At 37.5% G+C, this 24,836-nt stretch overlaps 1 protein-coding gene across 1 annotated transcript in view; it reads left to right on the plus strand.

The window, feature by feature from the left end:
* LOC105446584 overlaps positions 1-23,288 on the plus strand; it is a 29,486-nt gene extending 6,198 nt beyond the window's left edge. The window contains exons 4-14 of the mRNA XM_030986521.1: positions 9,416-9,591; positions 12,252-12,391; positions 13,442-13,683; positions 16,581-16,702; positions 17,162-17,348; positions 17,719-17,948; positions 18,769-18,903; positions 19,870-20,014; positions 20,890-20,911; positions 21,615-21,725; positions 22,806-23,288. Of these exons, the coding sequence (XP_030842381.1) occupies positions 9,416-9,591; positions 12,252-12,391; positions 13,442-13,683; positions 16,581-16,702; positions 17,162-17,348; positions 17,719-17,948; positions 18,769-18,903; positions 19,870-20,014; positions 20,890-20,911; positions 21,615-21,725; positions 22,806-23,115 (1,820 nt within the window). The 3' untranslated portion in view covers positions 23,116-23,288. The remainder of the gene's footprint in view (positions 1-9,415; positions 9,592-12,251; positions 12,392-13,441; positions 13,684-16,580; positions 16,703-17,161; positions 17,349-17,718; positions 17,949-18,768; positions 18,904-19,869; positions 20,015-20,889; positions 20,912-21,614; positions 21,726-22,805) is intronic.
* Positions 23,289-24,836: the final 1,548 nt, after the last annotated feature.

Consider the following 24,836-nt stretch of genomic DNA (forward strand, 5'->3'; position numbering starts at 1 on the left):
TGGGAGTGAAATAGAAATAGAGAGGAAAGATCAGAACTGAAGAAGAAAAGGAAATTTGAAAAGTGGCAAGTTCAGATAGAGAAAAGGGATGAGAGAGTGAGAGGAAGGATAAAAGTACATGCAACATCAAAATATGAATGAATGGAAGAACCTGCTGTGCCAATCATCATGACAATTAATATTGCACATAATTATATTATTGCTGAAATACATGACATACAACATACTGATAATTACCTAAGCCTCTACTTATTATTATTCAAAGATCGAGTGAAAGATGGGATGGGGGAAGTTCGGTACCTCGTAGTTCTCATCTTAGGCAAGGACAAATCAAGTGCATTTCGCAGAATGCGGCTACAGTCATTAACTCTGCTCTCAGGCAGGAGATGTCGATGAACCTTAGATTGGAGAAGTGATTCTGCAAATCTTAGAGAAAGGGATGTGCGTCTCTCTTTAAGAGAGGAGACACCAAGATGAGATTGCAGTTCATCATAAGTTCTAGAGTCAGGGTAGGTAATAATCCTAAGAGCTCTCCTCTGAACTCGCTCGATGCTTACAGAGTGGTTGTTTGTGATCCCTGATGTCCAAACAGGTGCTGCAAATTCTAGCACTGGCATGATGTACAACATGTAGATAGTAGCAAGATCCTTGGTGGTAACACCATTCCTCCGAAGCTTAGTCAAGAGATAAAGTCTTCTGGAAGCGTTGGAGATCAAACGACTGACCTGCCCATCCCATTTGAGATCATCCTGAAGGAAGACCCCTAGGAGCTTAAGGGATGAGACAGCTTCCAGTGTGGTAGAGTTGATGTCAAGAACGATGGGTGGCGGGGGCTGGCGAAGAAATGAAATCTGCATAGCTTTACACTTAGCAGCATTCGGGACAACGTCGTTGTCTTTGCACCATTGGATCAACGAGTCTAGATGCGACTGCAATGCAGATGGATGCGTTTTCTTCAAGACCTCCACGATTGTCAAGTCATCCACATATTTCCATCGGTTATCACTTTCAAGAGCTGCATCGTTGATAAGGACCAGAAACAGGACTGGTCCGAGGCGAGTACCTTGGGGTACCCCACAGGTGATGGCTTGTTGTTGAGAGGATTTCCCATGGTAGCGGACGGTCTGCGCTCTGTTGGAAAGGAAGCTGCAGATAGTAGGGATGATAGAGTGATCAACACCTAAGTCGATCAACTTGTTCATAACAATGGTGTGGTTGACATGATCAAAAGCCTTAGACAAATCCACAACGCAGAGGTTAGCGAGAGTGCCACCCTTGTCAAGCCCTCTGTGGATGGTGTCGAGCAGGCTGACCAAGTAGTGCGTAACTGACGATCCACGAAGATTACCAAACTGGCGGTTGTCAACAAACGGGCGGATGCTGCTCATGATCCAGTCAGCGAGGAAACCTTCAAAGATACGCGCTAACGTGGGTGTTATGGAGATTGGCCGGAGCTGATCATAGCTGGTGACAGGATTAGTTTTGGGAATAGCACTGATAGATGCATGTTTCCATATGTCAGGGAAGCAACCCTGACTGAGGCAAAGATTGAAGAGAGTGGTCAAAGGTTCAGAAAGTTCATAAGCGAACTCCTTCAACAGTCGCGAAGGGGGATCATTGGGATGACAGGCCTTGGCAGTGCTGATTCCACAGAGGCGCTTATAAACCCTCCGACGGTCGATCACAGGAGGGGGTGAGGGCGCTGGTAGAAAAGCCGACAGAGCACCCCTGTCGAGTGGTGGCAATGAAGAGCAGATGGCAGCAAATAATCTAAATTCAAAATATTTAGTAGAAGATGGTAAATCATTAATATATAATAGAAACAAAGTGGGCCCGAGGACTGAACCTTGAGGGACACCATATGTTATCCTTCTCCTACTTGATACTATATCCTTGTAGCATAAGACTTAATTGCGATCGATTTGAAAGGTAACTTTGAAACCATTGTAATACTATGCCTCGTATACCGTAATTTTTTAACTTTCCTAAAAGGATTTCGTGATCAATAGTATCGAATGCTTTCTTAAAATCTATAAAAAAATACCTAGCGTTGGTTTACTATTATCCATTGATTTTATAAGTGTATTTACAAGATTTATCAATGATAACTTCGTACTATATCGCTTGCGAAAACCGTACTGATGTTCATACAAAATCTTGTTAGATTCTAAGAAATTCATTAGACGACCATTAGCTAATTTCTCAAAGACTTTTGCAATGACCGGTAGAACAGAAATGGGCCTGTAATTTCCAGGGTCGGTCTTTGGTCCTTTTTTGTATAAAGGAGTCACTTTTGCCGTCTTCAATGCATCTGGGAACTCTCCCTTTTCTAATGACAAAATAAATATGTACGTCAGTGGCGCAACAATATAGGGTATCGCATCCTTAATTAATCTTACTGGCAATTTGTCATATCCATGGGATTTCTTAGCATCGAGAGCATTTAGATTATCAAAAACTTCCGTTTCTTTTATGGGTTTCCAAAAGAAGAATTTGTCATTTCTTCTAGCTAAATAGTTTTCGAAATCAAGAATAACAGTTGGAATCTTCTTTGCTAATGTTGATCCAATAGAAACAAAATAATTATTAAGTTCATTAGCTATGCCCTCATCTGAAGACACAACTTTGTTTGTTCCCTCATCACAAATAACTAACTGTTCAATCTTTGTTTTCTTATTTTTATCATTTCTACTAATTAACTCTTTGATAATTCCCCATGTCTTCCTCATATTATTTCTATTTTCGCTAAAGGACTCGCTATAATACATTCTTTTAGCATTCTTTATAATAGTTACTAACATATTTCTATATTTCTTGTATTCATTTCCATACTCTTAATTAAAATTTGATGACCTATATTTTTTATACAGACTATGCTTCTTCCTGATAGATTTTACAATACCTGTTGATATCCAATTAAGGCTTTTTTGGTGTAGATCTTTTCTTTGAACTGCTGAATGTCACATTAGGTGCATGTTTATCACACACATTTACAAACATATCATAAAAATTCTCATAAGCTACATTCACATTTCCATTTCTATATATATGCTGCCAATTCAGTTTTGACAAATCTTCTTGAAATAGACAGACGTTGTACTTTCTATAAGATCGAGTAACCTTCCTCACAAGGGAGCTCTTTCCTGAACCATTTCGACCTTTAAAAATCACAAGAATTGGAAAATGATCCGAAACATTAGTTTCAATAACGCCTGAATGAATGGCGTAATTATGAACATTAGTATACACATGATCAATGAGAGACGAAGTCAAATTTGTCATCCTGGTTGGCGACGAAATTATCTGTTGCATTCCTGTAGATTCTATTGCGCTCAAAAAATCAGATATCTTTTGCGTACCTGTGAGTGAAAGATCAATATTGTAATCACCTATTAAAACTACATTTGCTCTACCAATATTTATATTTTCTAATACACCTAGTAAGCCATTTAGAAACTCATCAATGTTCGTATTTGGTTTCCTATAGATCACACCTATCACAAAGTTATCAATATTATTCTTAGACACTTTTTAACCACAAGCTTTCTGCATGAGCAACGCTAAATTCAAGTATTTCATAATTCACTTGTTTGTGAATGTATGCTCCTACTCCACCTCCTCTCTCATTCCCCTGGCGGCAGTTAACCTCCAAAACATAATCTGTTAATGGGAATGTGTCTACACTAGTAACATTCCAAACTTCTGAAAGGGCAATAATATCAAATTTGTGCTTTATAGAATGATCATACAGTAGGTGCAATTCATTAATGTTTTTATTTAATGATCTAATATTTACATGAGTGATACTAAATGAATTTTCAAATACGTTTTGCAATGTACCGTCAAAGTCACTTGGACTAGTATTGTATGAGGATACATCAAATGTATATTCTTCATCATTATTAATATCTATCATTATTAAAAAATAATAAAGAAGTCGGTTTAACTGTATAAAGAGTATATTTAGCCTAGGCTAGGAAGTGGAGCTTGAAGTCTCCGTAGTCAATGTCATCCAGACCCAGATCAAAAAGATCATCTGGGCTCTTGACAACCTTGAACTCTCCATTGTTCATTTTGCAGGAAATGTTCCCATACCTGCTTGTGGCGGATTTTACATTTGGTGCAACCTTCGCCCTCATCAGTATTGCAATATGGCGCATTGCACTCAGGTCTTCATTTATATATACACCTTTCATTGTCTCCTTTCCTTTTAGATTGAAACGCGCACTGTACAATTTGTCCCTCTTCCTTCTGGATTGAAATCGCACGACGGTTTGCCTGCTCTTTCCTCCTTCTCTCTTTTTTCCAAGGCGATGGCACGCTGAAATGTCCTCCGAACGGATATCCACTCCAGCCTCCTTTGCAACTGCTTTCACACTGTTGATCAGCTGATCCTCAGTCTCCTCCTCCTGAGATTCTGGCAGACCAGTAAGGCGGAGGTTATCCCTCCTCATCTCTTGCTGCATCTCATCCTGCTTGAATTGGATTCGCAGGAGATGAGGGTTCAAATTTGCTTTAATAGTAGAGAAACATGCCTCCTTCACAGCATCAATGATATGTGGCAATGCAGCTTTAATAGCTGCATCCACGGCCTTGGAAATGATTTGTGAGATTTGACTGTCTCCAGCCATACTCTCGCTTAGCTGCTCAGACAGCCCATGATTGAGCTGTGTGTTGATGCTGCCCCCATCAGCTGTCATGCCCCTCGCTTCTTGTACCGCCTCGTCAATGCCCAAATGGGCAATAAAAGGCTGCCTCTTTGATGGCTCCTGGCCTTGTGGTGTAGGTAGAAATTTTCCTGGCATATTTTCAGGTGGGCTGTATCTAATACAGACCACCTTATATTTTTGTTAAAATCGCCTTTATTTATTATTTATTTATCAGGTGGGCTGTATCTAATACAGACCACCTTATATTTTTGTTAAAATCGCCTTTATTTATTATTTATTTATTTATTTATTTATTTTTCTTATTTCTACCCACTTTTTTGTGTTCAAGATAATTTGAAAATGGTTCAATCAAATACCTTGAAATTTGACACACATATGTATAGGCATATGAACAAAACACAGCAAACTTTTCAACCTTGACCTTGACTGATGACGTCATCTAGGCGCCATTTTGTGAAATTTTCTGAAAATTTACTCATGATCATCTTTTCATAACGGTACGTCATTTCTCATTCATATTTATCATGATCAAGGTCAATATCAGTCCGGACAATTTCAGAACAAAAAACGCGCGCGTGCGCGTACGTCCGCGCGTCAGTGCGCGCGCAAAATTTTAAAATGCTCGAAATCGTCTTTAATTGATTTTGCATACGTTTCAGGTCATTTTAAGCATTTTAAAAAAAAATCGCGCACACGCGCATGCGTGCGCGTTTTCGCGCGTAACACCATTACACAACGCAGAATCGCCATTTTTTTTCTTTCATGATAAATTCCATATTTGTTTAAACAATTTAATACTATGTTCATCTCTTTATGACTATTAATATTAAGATGAGCGTCCATTCAAGATAAATGTCCGTGCGCGCGAGCTCTTATAATACATAGCATATATGGGCAAAAACATGCCTATACAAAATCCATTATAGCTCTTTGAAATGCACCGAGATCCTCAATTTTTTTTCATATTCTGATAGAGTATGAGTCGGAGATATGATTTCATGTCTCATTTGGCCATTAAGTGTATCGTGACATCATCACAATGGCCTTGGAACTCAAAATACGAATTTGCATATTATTACGTCAGCAATATGTAAAATTGATTGTATCTCTGTAAATATTGATCAATTTTCTTCAAAATTTCGATATGTTGTAGCTAAGACAATTCTCTACAAGCGCAGTAATAACTATTTTTTATTTTGATGACGTCATCATAGTGAAAATCTCGATTAAAGGCCTCATGTCAAACATTTCATAATTTCCGTTATCCCTATAGTAGGTGAATTTCGTTCACGTCATGAAACTACATGATATTGTTTCTTAAGAATTTTTAAGCAGTATCTCGCTTCAGTTATTTTTCAGTGCTCTATTTTGTCTCAAATTTAAGTTGACCAGCCCACCTATACTTGTTCCAAACAAGTATTATATGTCTAGTTTATTTATTTATTTTTCTTATTTCTACCCACTTTTTTGTGTTCAAGATAATTTGAAAATGGTTCAATCAAATACCTTGAAATTTAACACACATATGTATAGGCATATGAACAAAACACAGCAAACTTTTCAACCTTGACCTTGACTGATGACGTCATCTAGGCGCCATTTTGTGAAATTTTCTGAAAATCAACTCATGATCATATCTTCATAACCAAAAATCATTTCTCATTCATATTTATTATGATCAAGGTCAATATCAGTCCAGTCAATTTCCGGTCAAAAAATGCGCGCTTGCGCGTACGTCCGCGCGTCAGTGCGCGCGCAAAAAAATTAAATGCTCAAAATCGTCTCAAATTTATTTTGCATGCGTTTCAGGTCAATTAAAGCATTTTATAAAAAATCGCGCGTACCAGCATGCGCGCGCGTTTTCGCGCGTTTCACCATTACACAACATAGAATCGCCATTTTTTTTCTTTCATGATATTTCTCATATTTTTTTGAGGAATTTGATACCATGTTCATCTCTTTATGAACATTAATAACAAGATGAGCGTCAATTCAAGATAAATGTCCGTGCGCGCGAGCTCTTTAATACATAGCATATATGGGCAAAAACATGCCTATACAAAATCCATTATAGCTCTTTGGAATGAACCGTGACCTTCAATGTTTTTTCATTTTTAAATAGAGTATGAGTCGGAAATATTATTCCATGTCTCATTTGGCCATTAAGTGTATCGTGACATCATCATAATGGCCTTGGAACTCAAAATACGAATTTGCATATTATGAAGTCAGCATATTTATGTAAAATTGATTGTATCTCTGTATATATTAATCGATTTTCTTCAAAATTTCGATATGTTGTAGCTAAGATAATTCTCTACAAGTTGAATGATAATCATTTTTCATTTTGATGACGTCATCAGAGTAAAAATTTCGATTAAAGGGCACATATCAGAAATTTCTGAAGTTGCGTGTTATGCCTATGGAAGGTGAATTTCGTTTACATCATTACATCAATGACATTGTTTTTTTAGAAGTATCTCGCTTATTTTTGCTCTATTTTGTCTCAAATTTTAGTTGACCAGCCCACCTATACTTGTTCCAAACAAGTATTATGTCTAGTTCTTCTTGTTGTTACGCATTCTGAGATTTCGATGCATGGTTGTACACAACAGACTGAATAGATGGGACTGCAAACAAGTTTTGTTATCCAAAGCTATGGGAAGCGTTTACTACTTCTGGATATACTATGGTTTCCTGTAATGTTTAGGATAAACCATCTCCTCTATAGTGATCAGCAAAGCGTCTATTTTACAAATACAATAACATGGAGAGTAATGCAATTCTGCAAAATATCAAATATTAAGCCAATCCTCAGAGCACATCCTCATGCAGAGCTGGTTCTATTATTAGCAACGTCAGTTTATATACTCGATATAATTTTTGCAAGTACTACTGATGAAGTACCGGATCATCGTCTTTGTACATTGTGCAGCAACGAAGCATATACAACGTCTCACGACGTGACAGATCGGTTTTTTTCCAGGATGTTCGGGTGGACATTAATGCGCCAAATGTGGTTCTCAAATTGCAAATTGCAAAAGATCCCTACTCTTACATACATTGTGTGCGGGCAAGCCAGAATCCGAGGGTAATAATGTAAATCGCTTTGAAACTCGGACATTCCCGATGTATTAAGCGCTATAAAAGCAATAATATTAATATTATACTCTTGGAGGGAGTAGGAGAAAGCAGTTTTACGTCATATTACTCCAGGAAGTGCCTGAAAATGCGTCTAATGTGGTTCTAAAATTGCAAATGCTTCCTACTCTGGAAGGATGTCAGAACCCCCTCCCAAACCCACCCCGCTTGGTAGGTCCACTGCCTCGCCGCTAAAGCCTCGTTCTGTCGCTTCATCGTTTTATATTTATTTCACCCCATGTAATTTTGTGCCCCCCCCCCCCCCCGCAAAAAAAGTTTTTGCTCATTACTCAACTGATTTTAAGAGTAAATAAGTCAGTTTGTGGATGATATCTGCGCATGGGCAGATAAAGGTCATTTGATATAAAAACTTCGAGTCCACTACGGTGTGCATGCATGGTCACAAAACTATGTAATCAACGGTACATTCTAAGATACACAGATGGAAGGATTTTCAAGAGGGCTAAGAAAAGGTATTCATGAAGCACCACCATGAATTTCGGCAGAGATTATTCTAGAATGCACAGAGTGGGATTTGAAAGATCTGTTGCCTGTTGGGGGTCATTTGTACCATGTGAATGTGATATCTATTAGAATTACAGGAGAAAATGTTTGTTAAAGAACCTGTATAGAAAGGCCACCAAATATAGTAGCCATTTTATTTGTTTTCCTTGGTGGCCTAAATAGACAGGTTTGACTGTATTTTTTATTTCTTACAGGTTGGGATGCATGTGATTAATTTGTTCTGCAGTTTCATGTATACTCACGTTTCAGTGAAGCTAGTTTCAAGACCTTTTGTTTTTAATGGCTATTTTGACTTTCGAGATGAAAAATGCAGCAGGATTTTTCTAAACTAACAGAAAGCTTGGTGATTTGAATCATGAAGCCGCAATTGTATTCACCATTGGAGGACTTGTGTTTAATATTGCTATTCACAATTAGTCCTTTTCTGTAAAGATGTTTGAAGTGTTGTAAAAGAAAAGTTACCTTAAGAACGTGACAAAGGGATGAAAGTCCATGTGGCCTTTGAACTAAAAATCCTTAGCTTTTTCCTATCAATCAAACATAAGCTAGCAATTCTGTGACGTATCTTCCGAGGTTCCCTCCCATTTGCTCTGTACTAAAAATTTCAGAAATGGCTATTTTCCCTAAAGAACATGTTCAATTATACATGCACCCAGTAATCATTGCAAATATGTTTTTATACAATCCTTGTGTGAAACAGATATATTACTTCATTAATTAGTAGACAGAAATATGATATTTTATGTACAGAGCATATGAGAGAGAAACCCACAATGTGCGTCACAACGTTGCCAATTTTTGCCTCATTGATTACAATTTCAGAAATTCATAACCAGCATATTTTTGGTTGCAATTCGTTCTAACTTTGACTAAACTGTTTCACTCAAATTTCTCCTTTCATTAAAACTAACTTATTATTAGGATGCACTTACCATTAAAGATGAGCAATGGATGCCTGTGAACGTGTTCTTCCGATGGTTTCGTGAAACATTCCCATGTCCAGTATATACCAAATTATGAAGCCTACTAAAAATAAATGTTACTATTGTTATTATTGGTACCTTCTTCCACCGATCCAGATGAAATTGGACAAATTGAAATCCTCAAAGCCTTGCTATCAATATTCAAGACAGAAGCTGACAGCTTATCCGATAATGATTCAGGCGAAGAAAACGAAGAATCTACACTGAAGAAGGCCGCTGAGAGAGACAATGTTAAACGCGTAATGGACATTCTATCCACATCACCAGAAAAGGTAATCCTGTTTTACTTCAAACTGTATTAAAATCCAAACACTCTCGAGATATTACAATTTTATGACTATACTGATAAAAGTTTTGTGGCAAGAAACTTTCACGAAAGGTAAATGTAATCATTTTTGATTTAATTTTAATAGTCATTAAACATTTGAGAATCTTGTCCACTCACGAAATACATAATTAACAATGCCATGCAATTGACAGTTTCTTGTTTTACAAAATGTCTTACAATACAAAGTTGAACTTTTACATGTACGTTGTGGAACCCAGTAGAAGTTTTATTATCCCAACTTTAAAGCTGCTTCGATGATATTTCGGTATGTTGTGCTATGTCCCAATTGCAGGCAAAAAATGAAAAGGTTAAATTCCAGCGGCATTTGAAAGACAATACTAATATAATTAGAACTTCCCTCAAAACGAAGGGCTTGAAAATGGCTTTTAGTCGGAAAATAACGACCATTAGTTGTCGATCGACCTAAGTGATTATAACCATCTAAGTAATAGAGCCACCGGAAGCTCGGGGGGTATTAGCACTTAATTACGGTCACATCTTATTTTTATACCTTATTCATGACACTGGCAGGACACTAATTGGCGTAAGGTCCAAGGGGCTGAACTCCCAGAAGCTCAGAGGTTTAATGCATTTTATAACGGACAGTTAGGCATTCAGGGGCCCACCTTAGGCCTCCTGTTGGGGTCGAGGGGGCGGAGCCCTCGGAAGCTCAGGGGTTTTATGCATTTAATAACCGTCAGATGAGCGTCCAGGGGTCCACCTTAGGGCCTAAGGTGGAATCCAGGGGGCAGAGCAGGCGCGGATCAAGGGGGGTGCGAGCAGACCTTGCCCCCCTGCCAAACAAAATTGTGACCAGAAATTAACCTTTCATTTTTGCTCAAGGGGGGGGGGGGGGGTAGTAAAACGAAAGCGCTCACTGTGTCGTCCTCCACACCCCCCCCCCCCCCCCCCCCCACTGAGCGAACTATCGACCGGCGTGATTTTCAAATTTTCGGGGTCAAAATAAAAATTATAAAAATAAGTGCTCGCTAAATCTAGGAAAAAATTATGTAATTTCGGCAACATTTGTAAATCACCGATATTGATTTAGAAATAAACCAAGTTTGAACGTTATTGGGGGCCGACCCTCTCCCATAATAACGCCAGTTCACCCCCCCCCCCCCCCCGATCTACACCTTGTTGGCGGGAAAAGAATAACATACTATAAACGCAATTTTATTTCAGGCTTATATTAGTGAGGCGCTTATGTAAGATGGCATTCAGTTTGTTCTGTTTCCATAACATGCTTGCCCTAAAGGAGAGATGGATAAGAAGGAATGATATTTGGTGCTGTGTAATATTCCAGACAGTGCACCTAATGTTAATGAAGGGGTTTCAGACATCCTGCAGTCACTTTCATCAGTGGCCTGGTTTTGGTCAGATGACTTCCCTAATGGAGTGACATATATGGATGAATGCTATCCATGTAATATTCAATACAAAATACAATGAGAGAAATCATTTTAATTCCTAGGTTTAATTTCCTACTGCTATCACCATGTGAATGAAGGAGTATCAGTCTACATTCTTTCGATTACTACGATATCTATCCCACCGCTGCCACCATTAAAGGGATCCGGTAACTTTGTCTCAGGTTCTGAATTAAAATTCTGGATTTAGCTCATGATGCAATGATAATTATAAACCTTTAAGTCAGTCAGGAACCCCATGACTTTTACAAGCCGATCGCCTGTCTGATTATCAAGATATTTATGATTGGAATTACTAATTTTGAAAACCGTTCACCTGTCGGTTTTCATTACACTACAGTCTATTGGGGAAAACGAGTATGGTAAAACCGGGCACTCAAAGATTTTTACTTTTTTGAGGCACTTCTTGATCATTTTGAAGCGCAATTTTTTTTTAGGGCTTCAATATTACACCATATCACAGACACTGATAACATGTAGGGCCGTGTATCTCAGATTTAACATTGTTAAACGATCCCTTTAAAATGAAGGAGTTCAAAGGCAACAATCAGTTCGACAGCTAGGGTTCATAAATATTCACTGATAGCAACTGACTCTATTTATATTAGACAGAAACTACTTTTTATAGCGCGTAGAGACTTCCGTGGTAAGCGTTTTATAAGCATCATTTGTATTATTATTATTATCAAATACAAGATCATGTCTAGGGGTCAGTGACACAAAGACGTAACTCCATTTTGATAAAAAAAGTGGTTTATGTGTCACTGAGCACTTGGGCTTTAATGAGTTAAGTCTATGTTTCACTAGCCATTGATTTCAACGGGGTGTTGGATGGAGTTAGCTCTTTGTGTTTCCTCGAAAACCCACATTTTCTTTAACATTTTTTATATCAAATACTCATTTTGGCAAAATATGGAGTTAAGTCTTTGTGTCACTGAACCCTCCATGTGATTATTGTTTGATTCCATGATTTTAGATGCTCATTAATTTGGACGAATCTTCATAAACAAATCTTTCTGAAGCAATTTGTACCCTCCCCCAAATAATAACCAGTGGTCCTTTATTTTATTCTCCGATTTTCGAGTATCCTGACTTGGTGTTTTGATACAAATTACCAATTTACTCTACATTTGTGCAAAGATTGATTGACTTGATGCTCTGTACTTTCTCCCAGATTCGCAAGCGTTTTAGAGATCGTGGAGGTGATAACAATGCTGCCGCGGCACTCTGCGACATGGTTCTGAATGGAACGCCCATAGATCTAGAGAATTACATCAGGGATGCTGAGCTGAAGAAGATTGCTCGTGAAAATACGTAAGTCGATATCCTTTACCCTTTGGATTCCATCTTTTATTGTCTGCACAATCGCTTGGTTGCCACACATGCAACTTTGCACAAAAGAATTGGCAACAATTGACAGAATGATTGCTTTGTGCTTTGCAGAATTACCCATTTCTCGTCTTAAATAGCTCCAAGGCAATTTACCCTTGTAACACTAGTGATAATATTAATAATACTCAGTTTTTATATAGTGCTTATTACAATTACTAAGCGCTTACAAACTTGGAGATTATTACTCCAGCTTTAGCTTTGCTGCCATTACGGCGCTCTATAGCATTTCAAGGAATTGATTCCTGCCAGGTACAGTATAGATGAATGTTGTACTTGAAACAGCGTTCGATACTGGTTTAAGACATTGGTATATTAATCCCGCGATAAATACAATGGCGCAAAAGGAGATTGTATGTGTGATATAAATAGAGTTTTAAAAAGATGTCAAAAGGAGGCGAGTTGGCTCAGTCGGTAAAGCGTTTGCATGTCGAACCAAAGATCTCGGGTTCGAATCCAATCCAGGCGGATGACCGAAGCCTGGGTTGTGTGTTAAATGTGCCCATCCCATTGTTTCATAGACGCAGGCTTTGTTATTGTGGAAAACACTCCGTCTCTTGGATAGGACGTTAAATAGAGGCCTTGTTCACAGGAGAGTCACTACCTTTGTACGTTAAGAATCCACTGCACTATTCGTATAAGAGTAGCGGGAAACCCTGGGGTAGTGGTCCACCTGCACACCCCAACCAGTTATACCGGGAGGAGAGACCCGAGGGTTACAGTGATTCAGTTAGCTTTTCGCCTCCTAGGTACATGTGACACCAAATACTTAATAATAATAATAATAATACAAAATCATACGAGATCAAAATAATGTAATTTGTATTAATATAATTTCTTGTCACCTTGCATTTTTATTAAACAAAAGAATGTGTACCCTAGTTATTCTTGAATCTAGTGTACTTACGATTTTCTTCACTAATCGCAATGTCATTATGTCTAGGATATTATGCATTTTATCAAACTCTTTTCCAGACATGATGACATGCCATCATTGGAGGACTTCGGGGATTATGAGTATGTGAAGAAGGAACACCTGAGCAGTAACTCCGACAGCGATGATGATGATGATGACATTATCGTAACGCGAAACGATGGTCTGAGCGGTACTGATAAAGGCTCTCCAAGGCGAATAAGACAGGACTTAGCTGAGAGTGAAAGTGGAGCTGATTGTCTAACAGGAAACCAAAAGACATCTGAAAGGCCAGAAATTGAAGGTAAACATCCAATTCAATTCAATTCAATTCATTTATTTGTTCCTCTTTCAATCATTCATATTTACAATGATGGTACATTTTAACATATTAAAATATTTATATACATATAGATCAATTTGCACAATACAATACATTAAACAAAAATGAAATTGAAAGGGAAGGAGGGCCGACTAAAAAGCAGAGCCTGTAGGGTGTAAGCCCCCCTTCGACATATGAAATAAACAAGTTAAGCCTGCTGCACACTACACCATCTGACTATGATCCGATTCTGGAAGAACTTGTGAATTTTAATGACCAAGGAGCTGACTAGTCATGGCCTATGATTAATAAAATCTAAATTTTAGTAGGGGATTCACGCTCTCTTGGAGGGGGAACCTAAATCAGCTCAGAATCGCAGTAACGTCAAACCAGTAGTGCGACAATTTGAACCGGTTCGGCTTTTATACTGACTTATATTCCGGTTTTTAATATTCTTATCGTTGTTTAGAACCTATAGTGGGGGGGGGGGGCAGTGGTTGTTTAGATTTCCGTATTTAATATAACCGCCCTTTCTATGAAAATTAGATCGCAAGAAAATCATGTAGTGTGTGCGGGGCTTTAGCCTACATGGTATTGCATGGTATTACATGGTATTGCAAGCCGATTTATCACGATCTTAGAGCATACTGCCTTTCACAAGGTGACCTTACCCCCCCCCCCCCCACCCCCCCCCCCCCAACGGAACGCAATATCGATCGGCCAAATTTGGAAATTTCGGGACAAATAAAAAAGTGTGCTCTTAATCCAGGGATCGAGTTGCCAATATGAGATTCACATTCATTTAGTGTTCTTATATTGCAAGCATTCATTATTTTTGTTATTTTTGGTAGCGCTAGAATTTTTTGCATACTCTGCCATATATATTTCTCCAATTTGTTCTGCTTTCATACAAACGAACTTATTACAAGGGCTGGATTGCCCTTTTAATGGAAATGTTTGTAGACCTACATACATGTACTGGGGTCAACCAGGTTGGGCCAGGAAATTAGACACACAGTACTCTCTATGCACATTACCCTAAAACTGCTTCATTTACTTCTGGAAGAATACCATCCTTGCTTGTGTTTGTTTGCCACTTCAAATATTTAGGAAATCCTGAAATGAAGTATGTTTCAAGTATTAAATTATTTAAGATGTCTATATCAATATAGATTTCTTGATTTAACATGTGTAGTTCATGCATAGTGTGAAGTAAAAGAGTACGATATGAAGAGGATTATCATTTGATATCTTTGCCTGAAATGCACTGTGCAATGAGAAAACTGCCAAAGCTAAAGGTAGATTGGAGAGGATGGATGGCGGGAGTCGCTCGACGTTTCGAACAGGTTGACTATCCGTCGTGAATTCGGCGCTATATTTCTCCTTATAACTATAAGCTAAGAAAGATAACCAACAGTCCTTTTCATGACTCTTCAATCCTCCCTCCCTCTCTCTCTCTCTCTCTCTCTCTCTCTCTCTCTCTCACACACATGGTGCATCCGCAAGTCTACTGTATGAATATATATATATATATATATATATATATATATAGATATAGGAGTTGGAAGTTAACACTTTATTGGTACGAGTTATACAGACTGTTTCGCCAGAAGACTCATCAGTAAGTTACTGATGAGCCTTCTGGCGAAACAGTCTGTATAACTCGTACCAAGAAAGTGTTAACTTCCAACTCCTATATCTACATTTGCTCCTACAGTTGAGCACAGTCAGAAATTGCAGTTTCACTAAACTTGCTTATATATATGTATATATATATATATATATATATATATTTGCTTCATGAGTACCAACCTCTCCTACGAGATGACCCCAACAATAAGGCCCTAATCCAAACTCGTGGGAGACAGTGAACATGGGATGACAGCATATAATGCTTTTTACAATTCTAAATTCCATCAAGATTAATAATATGGTTTTAAAAAACAAAACTTTTGCTGAACCTGCATGCATATTTATTTTTACATTCCGTATTTTTCCTGTGTTTGTTCTGCGTTGATCATTATATTCTGCCCCTTTTTTGCTACGAAGGCTAGATATCCCCCCCCCCCCCCACCGAAAAAAAAAAAAAAATTATCACGGCAATTTTTACTTAATTTTGTTGCACTATGTAGACATTATCAGACCTATCACCATCACCCTCACCCTCAACAAAAAATACAATAAATGTTTGGTTCATATTCGGATTGCATTAACCCATTAACTCTGCATTACACCTTCAACGTCCGAAATTGTACAAGCCCCCTATCCCCCCCCCCCCCCCGCCTCTCACCCCTCTTTGGGCAGTGAGTAGGCTCATGGTCCGGTCCAACCCCGTTATATAATTGGTAGGTCCATAAGTCCTACTAAAGTTATTGAAATGTAATCTACAACTTTAAATTATCTTTAATAAACATTAGCATAACAAAGTATCAAAATAAGGTGAGCAAGAACTATTGGGAAATCAGTGAAATACAATCAATTTATCAATAAAAAATGTTTTAACAAATTGTACCAAACACCTACAAATATAATATGTGTGCATCTTTTACGTATAAAACCTAACAATACCTCAGATTTACTGATACATTTTCATGGGTTAACAGTTCAGAAGTTTATGAAGACTAAAAACAAAAATATAAAAACAACATAAAGCGCGACGTACGTTAATATCAAAGTCGGAAATGCGTGCCCTATTTTACGAGGAGCACGTACGAGTGCGTCACTAGTCTACTCATGAGCCGTTTTTGTGTATAATGCAAGAGCCTGTATATGACCTTGCAATATTCTATATTTTGATTATATTTTGCGGACATGGAACACCTATAAAACAGAGTAAGATATTCTATGGCGATTGTTACACTTTAAATGTCATTATCCAGGAACAGACGTGGCAAGTAAGACAATTAATTCAAGAGGGGGCACCATCCATCTACGGAACCATGGAATCAGCCTCTGCATTCCCGTCTCGGCGCTGCAGAAGGATTGTAAGATTACTCTTAAGGTAAAGCGTCGGATCCCCCCCCCCCCCTGTCTGTCTCTCTCTCTCTCTCTCTCTCCACCTTTATCTGGGCTCTACTAGAGGATTATAGAATTACCCTAAATGTATGATGTAACCTTCCTGGGTGCTCTAAGGACATGAATGGGAGGGCCCCCCCCCCTCTCTCTCTCTCTCTCTCTCTTTTTCTTTCTCTTTAATTAGTCTCTCTAAATTCCAACAACAACAATTTTGTTCGTTCTTGCAATTTACTCCGTAAAGGCATGACGAAAAGAGATTTAGATATGTCTGGTTGCGTTGCTTTTTTCGATTTTGTACTACCAATCATCTATTTTGTTTTGTTTATGTTTGACTTGATTTAGGCACTTCATATTTTGATTAGCTTACTATAAAACAGTGAAAGATTGGATAGAAATAGTACTGTACATAATTTGTATGGACTCGATTTATTGACATTTCTCTCAGGTTCTGCCACACCCATCAAATATCCTTTTCACCGATGACAAAGCTATTGTCTCCCCTGGTGTAGTGTTTGAACCTTCAGGGACCACGTTTGAAAGGCCATTAAAGTTGGTCATCCCTCACTGTGCGGTGTTAACAGACCCCTCCAAGGCCAAAGTCACCATGCACTTCACTCATGAAGACACGGAAGGTGAGTGCAATACCTTAACTCTATAAAGTGTGAAACAATAAAAACACCTTTTGTGGAAACAATGAGAAATAACTTTAAAGAGGTGTGGACAAAGTGCAAACACAGCGACGAAACTTGTGAAGACAATATACACATCTGGGGCAGAGGGAGGGGAAAGATTTGTTATACTGTGGATAACAGGAAGAGAGAGAGAGAGAGAGAGAGGGGGAGGGGTGGGAGTTAGAAACAAGGGAAGCATACTGTATTATTATTTATTTTTTAATGATGTTAGGTTTTTTGTTTTTTCTTCATGTCCCTCTTTTCTAATGTCTCTCTCTCTCTCTCTCTCTCTCTCTCTCTCTCTCCATTAACATCTATCGCACCCTTGCAGTCACAAAGGAAGAACTGTCATCAACTGGAACACCTAGCTGCGTAGTTCAAAAAGATGTCCTTGAAGTCTACATTAACCATTTCTCAATTTGTGAAATGTTCATGGTCATTTCTGACTACTTCATAGGAAAACGTGTCGCTTCTACGCCCTACCTTCCCATATCAATGAGTCGCCTCGAACCGCAATACTGCCATCTACGTCTGTATAATGATACTCCTGGTCTTGAAAATGTGAGTATAAAGTGAAACAAATATGCAATTAGGATAAAACATGAATAATTAAAGCCATTTTTATGATTCTGATTATGTGGTTAATTTAGAGGGGCTTGCTTTATTATTGTTTATTTTTTCTCTTTCACCATGTTTTGTGCACTTTTCCCTTTCTCCTCCCTTTTCACTCAAGTTCTTGCTTATAATGTATTATCATTATCATTTAATTAGTAAAAGTATTTGTAATTATTTATCATCATCAGTATAATCGTTAATAATATTAAACCTATCTGTATCGCGAATGGAGACGGTTTTCCGTATAAAGCGCTTTATAAATCCAGATTTATCAATATCAATTTTAAGAAGCCCTACATGGAAGTAATTGCTTTAAACATAAATGTCTCAGCCACTTGTTTTTCTTCTCTCTAGTAAGATTTGTAATACACATGTGTATATGCATACTTACAGTTAGAAAATGAATTTTTCATACAATCACCAAGTCTTATATTTCTTCAAATATGTGAAAGAGTGATAAACCCCGATGTTTATTTCTTGAGACTGACATATTAAAGCTAACATCCAAACGAACTCAACAAAGGTCATTTTCATTTGATCCACCTTTAGGTTTGGAGCTAAGCCCTTCACAAAAACATAACATTTACAAGGGGTATTACAAATTTAGTAGCATCTTTTTCCAAATTTCCAAAACTATTTCTAAAAGAAATGCAAAGGCAAAATAAATTGATGTAATTGATGGTGGAAACACAAACAGATTCAGCGCTTCTTCCTTTTATTCTCCACTTTCTATTTCTTATAATTATAATTGTTTTCTTATATTTAGTACATCGAAACCGAGGAAAAAAATCTTGATTATCGCAAGATGGCTCCAACAAAGACAATGTTCGTGATCTGGAACAGAGGCGAGCTGAACATCAGATGCGAGGTCGAGAGAGGTCGTGTCACGGAGAACGAAAGAGTACATTAATAATGTATACTTTGGCTAATATCAGAACGCATGCTTTAAAATGCAGAGCAATCATGTTATATTTCCAAGGGGGGGGTGATAGGAACGAATCAATGACCCATCATCACTGCCGTAGCCAGGGGGTGGGGCAAAGGTGCCCTCACTATGAATATGACGGACAAAGAAAGAGGACAAAATATACAGTTCCTCATTCTACCCTCAACAATTATTGCTGTGGTAGACAAAGACACATCCTTTCACTGCTATTATGTAAAATGTGTAGAACATATTCACCTGTTCTACACATTTTTACTTTAAAATAAACATTAATTAGCAAAATGTGGATAAATTGAAATTACGAAAATAGATTTCCAGGAACAAAAAGATATATTGTTTTCACGGTTCACCATGGGAGACAGTCAAGTCTCTATAATTATGTCCATTCGCTAATAGTCGATCCTTCACATCCGCCCCCACCCCCTAATGAAAAATCCTGGCTACGCCTGTGCCCATCATCAATACAAACATCGGATTCTTAATCCTTACACTTTACCATTCTTTTATGTTTGCTTTATATGTTCTTCACTCATTTCTCCCAATGTTTATATCATACTAATGCAATACAAATATGTCATTTTATACGAAAATATCATGTCATAGGAACAAATCTTTGCCTTCATCGTGGCCAAAACAAGAGAATCGGTTAACTGCGTAATTGATTAAAGAATTGTTTACCTTTCTTGTTTTTTAATTCTGTTTTTGGTTCAACGCGATCCCAAAGGATTCAAGGGAATAAATTTCACATAATGTGATCAACTTTTATTTATTTCGTAAATTACATTTACAGAATAAATCCGAACGTGATTTCAACATGCAATGCAATAGGCTATTTAAATCACTCTTTATTTGATTTCTTGAAAGTCTTTCCTGTGACTGTTTTCCTTATTTTGTTTTATGTGTTTCATTTCACAAATAAAGACCGTATCGCTAGATGATATTCGTAGATTGGATCGAAACGTTGTCAGTTTCTTAGTGGAAGCGACCGGTGATGCCGATGTATATGTCAAGTTCAATTTCCATCCTCATTGTGACGAAGGACACGCATTCAATGCGAAATTCTCTGGTACGTAACTGGGTCTCGTTGCATAAAACTTACCATTGATGGTTACTTTGCCATTAATGGTAACTTCCATAGAAACGTTGATTTGATTGGCTCTTAGGTAATGTTGCCCTGGTACTTATAACGTTATAAACATTACCATCTATGATATTTTTTTATGACAACGGGGCCCTTTTGTGTGCGTGTATTGCCGCGTGCATTAGTGCTTGCGAGTGTGCAGACGATTTCGTGTTTTCTTTCCTTTTTTTTGTCATGTATTTTTTGCCTTTTTTTTTTCTTTCTTTGTAATCTGAATAGTATTTTCCCATGTTTGAAATTCCTTGATAAGCTTTCAATAGCCATAGGCCTATGTTTTTCTCAAACCAGACCCCCCCCCCCCCCCAGCACGCACACACACACACACACACACACACACACTCTCTCTCTCTCTCTCTCTCTCTCTCTCTCTCTTACTTTACTAAACTACGATGTAGTGAAGCCCCGCTAATTTGCTTGTCTTTGCTTCAAAGTTGTCTTGACTATATGACATTTGGTCACTCTTCCAACATAGGCTATGTAAGGATAAACGGAGAATGAAAAATTATCAATTTTTATTGTCCAGTATTTGAAAAAGAATTTGGTAGCATTGTAAACATTTAAGTATCACTAGTAGCGACCCGTTAAAGTGATTTTTGTGAAAGTAATGGTTCTTTGATGGGCTTTAAAAATGTTTCGTTAATAACGTTTAAAATCAATCTCTCCTTTTGTAGTGAAATTTGCGATGATCTAAATTTCCCATGCATGCATTTAGTTTGTTTTTTTAATTCCTACGTTACTTTATTGATCCATTTCTCTATTTATTTACCTTTCTACATATTCTTTTATTTTTCTCAATGCAGATGGTGATATAGCTTGTAACATGTAAGTGCTTATCGTGACACTAAAATTACCATGCCGTGAAAACTTAAAATGAACACAATCACGTTTAATTAAAAAAATCAATTCTCCCAAATTTTGCCCATCTGCCCTTGAACGCATAGAGAATATTATGTTGTAGAATGAATTCCCTGCTTATTTGTGAGGTAAGTTCTCTATAAAGGGATTTCTAGGCAGCGTTTTTGGCTGTCGCCTTCGCACCGTGGACAATCAGAGAGGGAATTGAAACGCTGTCGGACAAGGTACAATACTTTTGAACCTATTTCGCTATATCAGTCCAATATCTTCCCTTGTATTTATACACTGATATTTTTTCTTTTGTTATGTGCGGTATAGCCGAATGCGGAAAACAGAAGATAGTGATTGTAAGGTACATGGATATTGCCCTTGCATTTTTGGTATTGATAACATGTTTACATGTCATATTTATATACCGGCAGACATTTATCCAATACTTTGTGCGATGTTGAATGAGTTACCTAGTAACATTTAACGTTTCCAGCTAACGCAGAATCTCGTGTCAGAAAGTCACTTTTTAAATTCCACTTCCTTTGGCACCTTCCCTATTCATTATGGTTGGTTTAGCAAAGGCTCCCGAGCAATTAAACATTTCAAATATTTAACAGTACGTAGGGATAATACTTCGCAAAGTGTAACTATAACAAAATACCTTTCCTTTTTTTTCCAGACAACGGCGTTCCACCATAACTCCATTGGAGCAAAAGGGGGCCACGTCGTCGTCTAAAGCAGCGTCATCGGCGTCTCAGGAAAGGAAAGATGAGGCACAAATCGGATCAGAGTAAGTCATAATAAAAGTACAGTATTATAAACAATGATAACTTTGTCTTTATGAACTTTGCAGAGATTTGGAAGGTGAACATCTAAAAAATTGTTAAAAAAACAAAATGCTGTGACAAAAATATAATTAAATTTTTTCTGAAAGTATGGTGGAAAAATATTCATTATTGGCAAAATTACAGTCATATATGTTTCTAAATTTACAATTCGCAACTGCAGTGCTTTATTCACCCCATTTTCTGTTTAAAAAAAGGAGATTTTGAAACTTTGCACATACTTTCAAAAACTCATTATGCTGCTACAGATAGTATCTATAAAAACAAAATTAGGGACTTCAAATTAGGCAGAATAGGCCTAGCCACAACGGTATTACCAAAAACATTTTCATTGTCCTATTTGACATAACTATGTAGGTCGAATGAGGCAAATGTGCCAATTCCAAAGACGTTAAAACCAGGCACTTCTCGTATGAGAGCGAAGAGCCTGCAACAAGATACCACCGTGCTCTCACTAATAACCAAAATTACTTAGCCGCCGACAAGATCAGAAGGACAACTTTGATTTAATTGTATGTTCTACAGCTTGGAACAGGACCGAGGTATCAAAAGACTGCGATAGGGACAGGTCTAGGCATATCCCAACATAATACCTGGACTAACGTGTCTCTCTAAAGAGACATATGGAACAAGTATTACCCCGTATTTAGTACGTAGATGGATATGGTCTCTTTGTTGAAGTTTTGTCTAATTAGATATTTCGATGAGCAATCGAAATGATTGTTAATAGTATTTATAAATGAGAATAATTCTTTAACTACAGTCTGCAAAATCAGCTATCATTCTTGGGTGTTTCTTATATAGACACCAAATCCAAAACATGACGAGCCCTTTTGTTTGCACAGTAAGGATACTTTCACCCTTCTGAGGCGATATCTAAATACCGGTATATATTTAGTAATTTATTTATTTTGTTTAGATTAAAATTAATGAGAAGACAAAGCGAGTCGTAATTTATTCGGAATAAACTTAACCCTGTTAGCGTAATCTTGAGATCCCTCTCCTTTATATTTCTATGTTTCCAGAAGGCAACCAGCTATCGCAACGCGGTTGGACGACAAACTTCTACACGATATCGCCGACGAAATCGAGACTGATGAACACCTTGACAGATTAATGCAAGCTCTAGAAGTCACGCAGGGGTCACAGTCACGGTATCACGGGCTCAACAGGTTGGAAGGTCGACTTACGACTAGAGGAAGCCGTCAGATGCTCCTGAATTGGAGAGCAGAAACAGCGGTCACAGAGCAACAGGGCAGGCTGAAGGACGCCCTCAGCACGGCTAGGCTGTTGGACCTGAGGGACAGATTCTTCCCTGGCAAGAAAGAATTATAAGAGGAGGGCGAAGAAGAAGAATAATTAGAATTTATAAAAAGGTTGTTGTTATACCACATGACTTAAAGGGATAGTTGAGTTCTGTTTTCAAACCGCAAATGCATTCAAAGCGCATGGTTATTGCTCTTATTCTTATCTATGACATTTCTGGTGCCCTTTTAGAACCTAAAATTGCAATGAAGGTAATTTTAAACCCCAAAATGTGTAAAATTTAACCAATACGATCATACCAATTCAGCTCCTCTTTAAAAAAAAAATACGGTGACCGTTAATTGATTATTTTATTAAAAATAACAATGCATGGGCCGGCTGGTTGTGCGTAATAAAACCAACTTGAAAATGCCAACAAAAAAGCCAACATCGACATTGGCTGAAATACGGCGTAAAGGCGCTATTTCGTTTTCTCAAAGGCTTTTTCAAATTACCTAATATTTGTGGTGGTGAACAAGTATTAGAAATCGTTATAATTTATTTATGGATATTTAAGCTGTCTCTGAACCGATTTTGATCAAACAAAGATGATTTTGTCATTTAAATTGTATGTTCTTTCAAATTTGACACTCAGTTTTTTTATTATTTTGTATAGCGCCCTCTGCAACAGAACTCAACTATCTCTTTAAGCTGATCAGACCATCAACGGAGCACGGTAACAAAAAGTTCTAAATTGAGTGGTTTTATGCGTCGTTCTGTTAATACTCTCAAGTCCAGTAATCCTAAAGAATAGTTTTGTTTACTCTGTCGCCCTATTCTTGACTACTGTGTTCATGTTGTGTCTTGACGCTATATAAGAACTACTATTATTATTATTATTACCTTATACAAAAACACATTAAATCATTAGAAGCTGGTATCAATTAAAGTAGAACATTTAGATAAATAAATTAGCGAGCAATATCCGAGTAATAGTAGGAATGTTGTGAATTTTTGTTGACATCAGTGAAACACAGATTGACAACACTGTGACGTATCTTGCGAGGTTCTCTTCAATATGCTTTCTACAGAAAATGACATAAATGTTCATTTTCTTAGTTATTGATGACGGAATATATTTGTTTCAGACAGGGGGTTGTACAGAAACATATTTGCAATAATTATATTTAAAGCGCATGTTTGACTGAACATTTCTGATTTGTTTAGTACAGAGAAAGTGGGAGAGGACCTCGCAAAATATGTCGCAGAGTTGGCAATTTGTGTTTGATTAATCCAAATTTTACAAATTCTTAACTTTCTTAGGTTTTTTAATCGGATTTTGCTCAAACTTTAACTAACCTTTTCCTCTCATTTGTCTCTGGTTCTATTAAAACCGACTCAATATCAGGGTGTACTTTCCCTTTACATACATGTTTTCATGTCTGGGACACTCTAACGTTCCTTAGCCGACTTCTATATTGATATTTCTGTCAGGCCATTCGTTAATGCCTTACACTGTCATCTTGCTGATATGCCTCCCACAGTACAATCATAATTTGAGCAATCTCACTTTTGTTGGCCCTGTCCTTTAAAAAAAAACTTTAATCTGATCATTTTCTGTATGTATATGATATATTCATTTTTTTGTGGGGGGGGGGGAGCAAATTTGTGTAGTTACTGCAACCATGAGCAGAGCCCTATGCCAAAAAGAATTATTTATTTGGGTCAATCCCTAATATAGGCATTGGTTGTTGTTTTCGTTCGTATTTGTATTGTTATTATTATTATTATTTTTTTTTTTTTTTTGGGGG

The sequence above is a fragment of the Strongylocentrotus purpuratus genome, unplaced genomic scaffold (genome assembly GCF_000002235.5).
Source record: "Strongylocentrotus purpuratus isolate Spur 01 unplaced genomic scaffold, Spur_5.0 spur5_scaffold_16, whole genome shotgun sequence".
NCBI classification, from domain to species: Eukaryota; Metazoa; Echinodermata; class Echinoidea; order Camarodonta; family Strongylocentrotidae; genus Strongylocentrotus; species Strongylocentrotus purpuratus.